The sequence below is a fragment of the Saimiri boliviensis genome, chromosome 7 (genome assembly GCF_048565385.1).
Source record: "Saimiri boliviensis isolate mSaiBol1 chromosome 7, mSaiBol1.pri, whole genome shotgun sequence".
NCBI classification, from domain to species: domain Eukaryota; kingdom Metazoa; phylum Chordata; class Mammalia; order Primates; family Cebidae; genus Saimiri; species Saimiri boliviensis.
The window spans coordinates 102,152,261-102,164,082 of NC_133455.1; the positions used below are offsets into that span (position 1 = coordinate 102,152,261).

At 45.7% G+C, this 11,822-nt stretch overlaps 1 protein-coding gene across 1 annotated transcript in view; it reads right to left on the reverse strand.

Moving 5' to 3' along the window:
• LOC141585219 (antigen WC1.1-like) overlaps nt 1-8,994 on the reverse strand; it is a 33,372-nt gene extending 24,378 nt beyond the window's left edge. The window contains 9 exon segments of the mRNA XM_074403479.1: nt 3,131-3,163; nt 3,388-3,435; nt 3,438-3,698; nt 3,797-3,838; nt 6,803-7,060; nt 7,063-7,116; nt 8,226-8,540; nt 8,609-8,744; nt 8,917-8,994. Of these exon segments, the coding sequence (XP_074259580.1) occupies nt 3,131-3,163; nt 3,388-3,435; nt 3,438-3,698; nt 3,797-3,838; nt 6,803-7,060; nt 7,063-7,116; nt 8,226-8,540; nt 8,609-8,744; nt 8,917-8,994 (1,225 nt within the window).
• Nucleotides 8,995-11,822: the final 2,828 nt, after the last annotated feature.

Here is an 11,822-nt window from a genome sequence, read left to right on the forward strand (position 1 = left end):
GTTAAAAGCAGAATCAGGATTTGAACCCAGACTTCTCATGCTAAGTCCTACTGTTCTAAATAATCAGGTGAAAACATACGCATTTTGTTTTTGTATTTTAGGAGTAGTTTGTGGTCTCTTATTGCACCGTTTTTTCTTGTTTCTGTTGGTGTTGAAGGAGGGAACTTAAGTAGTAGCAGCCAACCTAGAACCCTAGCCCGTTTGGCTTACAGAAAAAAAGAAACAGTAATAATCCATGTACTTGAGAGGTGTGAAATCAGAGGAAAAAGCCACCTTGCCCCGCATTCCAACTGTAGTCAAGAACCAGACTTTCCCAAGGCATTTGGGCAGATTGAACCCTTTGTGTTGACACAGATGCTCAGGGGAGCTTTCTTTCTTATGAGGTAAAGAGACAGGATCTGAGATTATAAAAGCTTTCACAACATGTCAGAAAAATAACCAGTGGGAGCAAGTTCATTTAGGAAGCTTCCTTAAGGAACCCCAGGTATTGAGGCACTGGGAGAGACATAAACAGACTGATAGATTTCAGGTTTCCAGGAGCTCCACCCAGCCACCATCACAAGTACGCATTTGGGGAATCAAGATTGTTCACTGCCTAGCCCTGTGGTTTTTCAAGGATGTTTTGTGGACCTTCAGAGTCAGAAGAAGTTGGGATATTTTCACTGGTTGCCCTATTTACATGATTTCTCTAAACCATTTGAAAGTAAGTTGCAGAGATAATTTTCTTTTTTAAATTCTTCAACATTCATCTTTAAAACATGAGAACATGCCAGGCACGATGGCTCATGCCTGTAATCCCAGCACTTTGGGAGGCCGAGGCGCGTGGATCATGAGGTCAAGAGATCGAGACCATCCTGGTCAACATGGTGAAACCCCGTCTCTACTAAAAATACAAAAAATTAGCTGGGTACGGTGGCGTGTGCCTGTAATCCCAGCTACTCAGGAGGCTGAGGCAGGAGAATTGCCTGAACCCAGGAGGCGGAGGTTGCAGGGAGCCGAGATCACGCCATTGCACTCCAGCCTGGGTAACAAGAGTGAAACTCTGTCTCAAAAAAAAAAAAAAAAAAAAAAAAAAAAAAAAAACCATGAGAACATTCTCCCATGTAGCCATAATAGGAGAATATTATGACCTTAGATATTTTCACATCAAAGACATTCATCATTCCTAAATATCATTTATATACATTGGAGATTTCAAAATGTTGATTTCTAAATTCTATTATTCTTTCTACATTTACTAACCAGAGTTTTTTCTAAAAAGATTTTTTCTCCCTCCACCCTTTCATCTCTCAACCCACCCTGAGTATCACTATAGATTCATGGAATTTTAAAGATTCTATGTTTTTTTTAAACCAATTGCCTTGATTATTCTTTTTGATACATAAATTGTCTCAAATTTGGCCAGTGGGAGCCCTCTCAAGTTCACTTTTGTGTCCTTTTGACATGTTTTTATCATTATTTGACCATTTGTTTACTTTCTGATGCAAAAAGAGGTCTCAGGTTCACCTGGCATTTTTTGTGCTCCACCTGTGGAGATATTATTTTTCCCAAGGAGGCCCTTATATCAAGAACGATATTTAGAAATCAAGATTTACACTCCAGAGCAATGGCATCTTACTATTAGATGTCATTGCTTTGAGGACTTCTAGTACACAGAACTAGGAAATACAGATTTTTAAAAATTATGAGTTCATCATTTTCCCAATAAAATTTAATTTTTAAATTTTATTAAAATTTAATTATTTTTAAATTGTATTTTTTAATATTTAAGGAGCATTTATTTTTTCCTATGAATTGTCCATTCACGTGTTTTGCCCATTTTCCTACCAAATTCAGCCTTTTTCTTTTTTTAAGAACTCCTTACATATTAGGGATATTAACTCGTTGCAAATATTACAAATACTCTTTGCAAATAACATAAATTGCAGCTATTTTTTCACATCGTTTTTTCTTTCTTTTTTTTAACTTAACATTCCTGGAGTTTATTTTTCACCCAGTTTTTTATTTGTAATATCTGGCTCAGATTCAGCTGCCTGGAGCTAACTTTTGCAAAAGGGCTCCTTATTCACATAGACAAAAATACAGGGAGAGGAAAATGAAGCTCCTGTTTTCCAGGTACCAGGTACTGTTCTGGGTGCTTTGTGAACATTCTTCACCTATGCCTTGTGACAAATCTTTGAACATTATTCCTTATCTAAATCCCACATGGCTAAAATGTTTTAGAAGTCAGAATTTTTCCATTTTTAGAAAGGTCATATAATACATAGAACCATCTCTACTCCCCCAGCAGAACCTACAGCAGCAACCTGAAATCATATACATAAATATTTCTGTAGTGAAATATATGAATATTCCCAATCATTAAGGTGAATAAAGACTACAGTTAGTTTCACCTCCCGTCAGGTCAGATTTTGCTGCCAAATGAGATATGAAAACCACTTTTGATTGTCAGAGCTTTTCAGATTTTGGAATTGTGGATAAGAGATAGTGGGCTTCTATTATCCTTGCTTTATAAGCAAGGAAAGGAATTTCTTTCTTTTTTTTTTTTTAACCAAATACATCTTCTGACTTTCACTCTTTTTTTTTTCTTTTGTAAGAAAAGAAGGAGGGGGCAAGCTTGAAGATTAAAGTGAGCCCCGTGAAAACAACAGTATTTCCCAGCTTCCCATCCTACCACCTCCCTGGAGCCAGGGTGAGATTGAGACAGGCAGCCCCTCCAGCAGCCCTTCAAACAATATTTTTTATACCGTTCTTTAACATTTATTTGGAGAAAGACTATTTGCTGCCTAGGGGATGTTCTGTGTGGGAAATGTGCAAGGGGAAAAGAAACCACACACACATAATACCTTTAAGGGTAAACAACCTTTATTCCACATAAATGGCAATGCAGAAAACCTTACATTCCACAGCACTGAAACCAGACTTCTAAGTCCCAAGGACGTGAGGGACATTCTGGCACTGTGACCCAAAGAGTGGAAGTTTCCCTGGGGAAGATGCCCTGATGTGGCCCCACCAGCCAGGGGCTCCTCAAGACTTTTTCCTGCCTGAATTGGCTAACTCTGTCAGGGATTCCACAGAACAGGTCCCAAAGTCTGAATATGGCCCCCATCCATAGATGGTGACACTGTACTTGATGTAATGGGGAGCAATGTTGTTCTTTCACCTAGAGAGGAAAACAGGAGTTTGGAGCATGGAATTAGCCAGAATGCAGGAAAGCCCATTCTTCCTGTATGAGGTAAAATCACCCCTCAGTTACCACATCATAAAGGAGTCCTCCCAAATTCCTGTCTCCTAGATCCAGCATCTAGATGCTTTCCAGCCCAGCCCACTGCCCCAGTGCTATCCCAGCTCAACGAGACACAAATCCAAGCTCCTCCGCCCACTTACCAGAGCACCTGACTCCAGGGTCCTCCTCATGCTTGCAGTTGTTCTGACCCAGGGTTCTGCAGCACAGGCCCACAGGGAGGACTCCCTGCCCCTGCACTTCTCATCCAGCCAGATGCTTCCATTTCCCGAACCAAACGCAGCCTCCCTCAAGGCAGCCAGGGCAGAGCCACAGCCCGGCTGCTGACATACCACCTTGGCCTCTGCCAGGCTCCAGGAGGCGTCACACACTCTGGCCCGGGAGGCTTCATGCCAAATCTCCACATGCCCTGAGCACACACTGTCTCCTCCCCTGAGTTGGAGCTTCTCTTTGTCTGAAAAGGCAGCAGCACCTCCTGTCACCTCCTCATCCTGTGGTGGGAGGGAAAGAGCTGCTAGGAACAAAGAGAGGAGGTGAGAGGGGCTGGCATACCTGCGCAGGGAGCAGCAATTGGGCAGTTCTTGAGTCTTGCTCCTGCAGAAGCAGACAGTGGGGGAGCTGGATCGCGGGGAACCGGGGTGGTCCCACCCCAAAGAAGGCTGTCTAAGGTTCTGTATTTCCAGCATTGAATAGAGAATAGTGGCCACTACAGACCATTGACATATCCATGCAATAGGTAATCTACTGGACTAAGATGATAGTGAGAAGGAAAGAGTAGGAGGATCAAAGACATATTTGATGATAAAGGCAACAGAACCTACTATTACACTGAAAGTCAGGGGAGAAGAAAATGAAGAAGTGAAGGTTGACTCCTAGGTACTGAGCTTAAGTAATGGAGTAACAGCAGTGACATTAACTGAAATGAGGAATATGCAGCCATCAAAAACGATGAGTTCACGTCCTTTGTAGGGACATGGATGAACCTGGAAACCATCATTCTCAGCAAACTAACACAAGAACAGAAAATCAGACACCACATGTTCTCACTCATAGGCGGGTGTTGAACAATGAGAACACATGGACACAGGGAGGGGAGCATCACACACTGGGGTCCGTTGGGGGGAAATAGGGGAGGGACAGCAGGGGGTGGGGAGTTGGGGAGAGACAACATGTGGAGAAATGCCAGATATAGGTGATGGGGAAGAAGGCAGCAAATCACACTGCCACGTGTGTACCTATGCAACGATCTTGCATGTTCTTCACATGTACCCAAAACCTAAAATGCAATTTTAAAAAATATGCAAATATGAGAAGAGTGGAGAACTGTAAAAAAAAAAATTATAAGGGAAAAGATTTGCATGAAGACGCAAAATTTTTGGAAAGGAAGATTGAGTGCCATAAGGAGAAGAGAGAAAAGTCAGAAAATGGACCAAGGGAATCAAGATTCTAAGGTGGATAGTAACTGAGGATCAGCAGTGCATGCACAGATGGAGGAGGGATAGAAGGAAAGGGCTTAGAAATGAGGAACTCCATGAATTGACAGGTGAGGACGCTGTTCCAGTTGTGTTGGTATTACCAGGAACAAGACAAAGAAGAACCTGGCTGCTGAGCCTGGTGCTGTAGTCTTCATGGGTGAGAGAAAGTGACCAGGTTGAGTACTGAGTGAGGGCAACAAACACAAGTGTGAGTGTGTCACCTCATGGCATGAATTTCAAGTAGGTGGATAATGAGAACAAAGACAGAAAATGAATTGTGAAAATAACAACTGACGGTAGGAGTATATTATCCCAGGTTTCGGCAGAGAGAAAAGCGTATTGCAAGAGAAACACAGAACCTCCCGTTGACAGGGAAATCAGTATTTTCACAGAGACCAGGTTTGGATCAGAACTTGGAAGCAAAGGAAACATCGCAAGTATTGATAAAGAAATTTGAAGATGACAGGCTCCAAATTCCAGCAGGCGCCATGGAATGTTTTATGTCAGTGGGATACAGGGCAGCGGGTGTATTCATACACATATAAACAGACAGAGGGTCAGGGGATGAAAGCCCCACCAAGAGGATTCAGATTCTGAGAAGAGATAAACTCAAGAAGAATGATATAAGCACACCCGGCCCCCAGCCTCTCAGCAGTTCCCCATGAGGTGGCCGACAAGATAAGCAAATGCCTTTTCAAAAGGATTTTTTTTTTTTTTTTTTTTTTTTTTTTTTGCGGGAGGGGCCGTGCTTAGAGAGGCCTCTGGCTTTGGTCCCCACTCCAAGTAATCATGCATTGCTCTCCCTTACCGTCTTCTGCTCTGACCATGATGGAATTTTCAGCACCACGAAGATATCAGGTTCCCCCGACACCTCACTATTTACTCTGACCGAGATCTCTCCATTTAGAGCTCACCCTCCAGCTCTCAACACAAATGTGATTTATTCTTTTGCTCCAAGTACACACTTCCCCAGAATCTTCTACTTATTCACGGTAATCAAATTTGTAATGAGTGATTTCAGCACTGTAATGGAAGTTCCGCGAGCGAAGTGACTATGTATTCTCTTCTCTGTGTCTTACCTGGAATTCAAATTTGTACCTCCAAGGCATTCAATTACATCTGCCAACAGACTGACTTGAGAAGATGTCTGACTGGTGTAGATTCATCACAAAGTAAAATACCCTGGGTTTAAAGAACAGAGCAGCCGGGCGCGGTGGCTCACGCCTGTAATACCAGCACTTTGGGAGGCCGAGGCGGGTGGATCACGAGGTCAGGAGATCGAGACCATCCTGGTCAACATGGTGAAACCCCATCTCTACTAAAAATACAAAAAATTAGCTGGGCATGGTGGCGCGTGCCTGCAGTCCCAGCTACTCAGGAGGCTGAGGCAGGAGAATTGCCTGAACCCGGGAGGCGGAGGTTGCGGTGAGCCGAGATCGCGCCATTGCACTCCAGCCTGGGTAACAAGAGCGAAACTCCGTCTCAAAAAAAAAAAAAAAGAACAGAGCAGTCAGGATTGGAATGCCCAGGCTGCCCCTTGCTTACTTTAAGGTGTTGGGCACATGACGTGACTACTACTAACCTCAGCTTCCTCGCCTCGCCTGCATAAAGTGTCACAATAATGCCTGCTAACAAGTTACTGTGAGGAACTTTTTTACATTTTGTACATTTTTTTTACGTCAAATGTAAAAAAAAAAAGAAGCTAACATAATAGCACATAATATGAGATTTATAGAATGAGGTCCTACCTCTTACCCTCCTGACAAGGAAATACACATGAACACAGGCCAGGACTGCATCACAAGTCCTTAGAAAATTTATCTGAGAATTGGTTCACGCTTCCTCACGTTCAATTCTGTCTCCCTGCTACTGTTCCCTTAAGTTGCTGTCACACAGGTTTCCATGTTTTTTTGTTTGTTTTTTGTTTTTTTACCTTCGATCTAAATTGGCACACATTGAGTGAATAACCTCAATCAAAACTTCATTTTGGCAATGTATCATCCGTTAGATTTGAAAATACAAAATTTCAATAACCACAACCTGCAGGGATTGGGCAGACACACTGATATAGACGATTAGTCACCTGCACACGTGACATAAGCTTCCTCCCTTGGAGAGTAAGATCTGTGTTTCCAAGGATCAGAAAGACACGGCCAGAAGGAGGTATCAGTTTTTCGACACTGGATTCCATCCACCCACCGGGGTCTAGAACCTTCCCTGGGAGCACGAAGAAAGTCACGAGTCCCACTTTCCCCACAGCCAAGCTGTCGGCAGATGATGGAAAAGATCGTGGCTTCCATGTGGCTGTGGTGGACACTGCCCCCAGTGCGGTTGTAGAAACTTCCAGCCACCCAGCACACGCCTGGTCCTCACTCACCAGCCTAAGGGCTGGGAACTCTAACACCAAGAATTGAAAACCAGCGCAGTAAGTATTCCACTCTCGACTTTGGATACTTTTCTTCCTTCCCACTGTAAGGGTAGTGAATGCTCATCGCTGAGATTGCTAAGTAGGCTCTATGTGAACGCTGAAACGGCCACCTCTTTTACTCATCTCTGCCAGTTTGTGTCTGTCTTTCTATCTACCAAAATGATGTCGTGAGATATGAACAGACTTGGGCATACTGCAGAGAGGGAAAGCTGAATCCTGCTTCCCGATTAAACATCTGACATACTCTGTAAAGGGAGTGTGGATAGCGAGCTGGTGGGTGGAATATGGATCACAAATGTGTTTGGTTTTGAATCCTAGGAAACTGTGACAGTGTTACTTTACACGGCATGAGGGATTTTGCAGATATGATTAAGATAAGGGCCCCATGATGGTGAGATCTTCCTGGATTTTCCTGGACTAACACGATCTCATCACACCCTGAAACCTGGTATCCTTAAGAGCAGATGACCCTTTCTGGCTTGGGTCACAGGGTGGTGGACTGTGGAAGAACGGTCAGAGAGTGGTAACGCTGTTGGTTTGGGGAAGGAAGGGACCATGAGCCAAGGAACGCAGGCAGCTTCTAGAGGCTGATAAAGGAAGGGAAACAGATCCTTCCCCAGAGCCTCAGAGGAACCCAGACTCGCTCACACCTTGCTTTTAGCCCAGTGAGACCCGTGTGAGGCTTCCACCCTCTAGAACTGTAAGATAAGACATGTGTGTTGCTTCAAGCCACTAACCTTGAGGTAATCTGTCACAGAAGCAACAGGAAACACAGTGGGTCTCACCATTTGGGCACCACAGATGACCGAAGAGCAAGCCCTGCTTCCAAAGGGAAAGTCTGTAGAAAGTGCCTGTGTCAGGAGATCCTGCTGAGAAGGAAGGCCCGGAACCTCAGCTGCTCTCAGTAGGGGCCATGAGAGCCCCTAATGCTCACATCTGGGAAAGGGCAGGCCCTGAGGAAGCAGCCTCCTTCCCCTTGGGCTCTTGCTGCATTTTTCCCTCTTCCCTCAGGGCTCAGACATCCATCCTGCAGCGTCCCAGCGGCTCCCCCAGCCCACGGACAATGTGCCGCGCAGACCTGAGCAGATGACCCCTGCGTCCTCCTTGTGCCTGCAGTCGTGCTGCCCCCAGCCCCGGGAGGGGCACTGCCACACGCGGGACTCCGTTCCTGTGCAGTTCAGGTCGTCCAGCCAGATGGGCCCCGACCCCGCCCCGAAGTGAGCGGAGACCGTGGCGTTGAGGGCCCTGCCGCAGCCCAGCTGCCTGCACACCACGTGGGCCTCGCTCAGGCCCCAGCCGTCGTCACAGACGCTGCCCCAGGAGCCGTCGTGGTAGATGGCCACTCTCCCGGCGCAGCGGCTGTCCCCGTCCACCAGGCGGAGCTGGCTGCCCTCTGAGGAGACAGAGTCATGCCAATGGAGCGTTTCCACAGGGAAGGAGAAAGGCCTCTGGTTGTCCGGCCTCCCACCTGAGCGGTGGGCAGCTCCTCCCTCGAGGAGTCAGAGCCTGATGGGTCAGATGCGGAGTCATGGCACCGGGGCAGCGGCTGGGTCTGGTCTCTTTCAGAACGGGGTGCAGAACCGAGCAGTGAATTCAACTAATGATAATGCAGTGGTGGGATCTGAGACACAAGCTGTTACGTAGGAGCAAGATCCTAACTTCAGAGTTGAACTTCTCTATGGGGAGTCCTGCCTCTGACAATGACAACATGTCTATTTTAAGCCAAGCATACACTAAGGATAAGTAGAAAAGCAAGAATGTGTCAATACTCTTGGTAAGTTTCGCAGGGCTCCCACGGCGATGAGAAGCCAAGCTCTCAGGACCAAGTAAGGAGCGGGCTGGAGCATTTCTCCTTGAGGCAGTTACCCATTCAAAGGCTCTGAGAAGCTCAGCAGAAGTTTTGCTAGATTCTCAAGGCTGGAGAGACAACGGTCAAGGAGGAGCAGCCTCCTTCAGCAGGAAGACACCTCCATGGACGCTGCAGAGGACCAGGTAAACTGGGATGTGACTGTCAGGCCACAGGATGTGTCTGAGTGGAACAGTTGGGATTAGAGAATCTTATATAAGATATAATAATTTTGCCATATAAACTGTAGATGACTTACAAAATTCCCTTGGTTGAGGGTGATTTCAGTGAGAGTCCCTTCTTGACTGAGACTCGATTTAAGACAGTGGGAGAAAATGACAGCATCGACCACACACTGTGTGGTCACAAGCTTTTTGCCTTAGCAAGTCTGTTTTCTTTTTGGGACACCAATCACTTAGTGTCCAAGCAATATTGTTGGAAAGAAACATCGTCCAAGAAACCTTGTCTTTAGCATGAGTTGGTGTGCTCTGTTCTTTGGGATTTTTTGAGTGCAGGAAAGTCAGGACACTGCATGGTCTGATGCTCATAACAATTTATTCTCTGTCATTACAGGAAGCTGTGGCACTGCAGCAAGCCGGTAAGTGTTGGGGAACCCCTGTCATAGCAGTGAGTAATCCAGATGAGGAATGTGGCACTGTCACTGGCTTTCCTGCAGACAGGCAGGCTGATTTGAGCTTCCTGTTGTGAAAGTGGACGTAGGCAGCCATGGGAGAAATGATTTTTACCAGATAATGGACAACAGTCACATTCTGCAGTCCCTGGGTTCACCTGCGTTCTCTGAACGTGGGGTGGGATCCTGTGCATGGGACTGGCCCAGGTCTTTTGTGAATTCATGCAGTGCCATGGTCAGTGTGTCTCGGGGTGTGTGTTTTGGTTTCCATACATAACAGATCCCCAGATTGTCTAGTATTCACATTCTCTACAGGGATTTTATCAGCACTGTATTCTTACTATAGTCACAGGAAAAGATCAACTTGGGAGCTTCCAATGTGTGTAGTTGATTGCATGCAAAAGACACTTTACTTAACCCAGAAAATGTTCTGTCCATGCCCAGGCCAATTCTCAAGGTGCGGTAAAAGAATAAAACGGTGTGAGGATCCCTGCTTATTTTAATTTTTTCATTCCCGATTTCCTGCTGTGCTTGGTTTTCAAATAAACCTCATCCATTTACAGGCTTTCCTGTTTCCTCCCGTCACTGGAGTGGATCACTCTAGCCATTTTCATTCTTCACAAGCCTTTTCCACCAAAGCCCTCAGAATTGATCATCCATAGCCCATCTTGAGCAGGGAGATTGGACGGGGCTCCACTCTGTGCATTTAGGCTATGGTACAGCCTCATGCTATGGCCAGTTCTGTTGGGAAACTGAGAAGAGTAGAGCCTGCAAGCAGGGTTAGGGTGAAATCACCCCAACTTTCTTCATTGAGGCCTTATACTGCCCATCGGTTAATGTGGCCAAGAATAGAGAGTGTTAGGGATATGTGGAGGTTCAGCCTTTTCTTTCTGAGCCTAGTCCTGGTTGCTGTGTGCTAGGCTCAAGAACATAGCAAAGAGAAAAGACAGCCACGTGGTTTGTGCATGGTCTGAGAGGCAGGGTGAGTACTTGCCTTTCTAGGAGGATGGACAGTGGTCATGCCTTGCAGGTTTAGAAAAAGATACATGGCTGTGGAACTGCAGAGGCTCCATGAGGTCCCCGTTGCACCCACTCTTGAGAAATGTCCTTGCTTTCCTCTGAAGGCCCTTGCAAACAACAAGGGAAAGCAATGGGCCTTGGTTAAATATGAGTATCTGCAGAGCCAAAGTATAGCTTGAGTTTTTTCTAGGAATATGCATTTGGTGGAACCTAATTTACTATAAATTGGATTTGCTAGCTGTGTAGGGATGAGTATTTATCCCACATTTTAAAACAGTGAGGCATTTGTGATTTTAAAATATTTCTCACTAACTTCAGAAACAATCTCCTCATTATCTAGGCCTCCTATTCCTCTTTAATCCCTAGAAAATTCTTTGCTTTTGTTACATTTTGTTGTTTTTGTTGTTTGACACCCAGTGGGCTTTCTACTCTGAGTGATTCAAGGTTGAGATCAGCGTTAGCAACATTGAGGCTCTAAGAATTCATAGACAGCTGCCCAGCTTTCTCTGTGAGAGAGAGAGCAGGCTGTGGCCTTGCCTGGGTCTGCCAGGAAACATGATTTAGGGGACTAGAAGGAAGGAGTGAGGGCAGCAAAGCCATGAAGGTGGAGGGGAAACCAAGGTGCAACATCAGGAGAGTGAGTTCTGCACCATCACGGAATGTTCAATCCTCACCTGAAGGTGGAGATGGGCTCTGACTTCATGGCTCGCCTGAATATCGGCCATCATTCTAAAAGCAGGGACAGAGGAGCAGCTTTGTTTCTTGTCTTCTCCATGTTTCTGTGTGTTGATGGCAGGTTCCCCACCAACAATTAGTGAGACAGTGAACAGAGGTGTGTTCTTGAAATACTTCAGGTTGGCTGAGAGATGACATGATCAGTAGGGACGAACTTGAGGGTCAGACCAGAAACTTAAGGATAGTTGTCCAGCTTGAGCTCCCTGTGGTGGCACAAAGAGTAGCTTCTGGTGGTCACCTGACAGGTGGTCCTGATGTAGCTAGATTCTTCTGCACAGCTGGGTAAGAGAGGGTCAGTGTCCCACCTTCTGCCACTCAAGAAAGGTTGTCCCAGTCCTGGAGCCTTTGTGAGTATGATCAGCAACAGACCCCATGGAACACCCATGAGGTGATGAAAATAAAGAGTGGAAAGACAAATACCACATACTGATTACGGATATTCT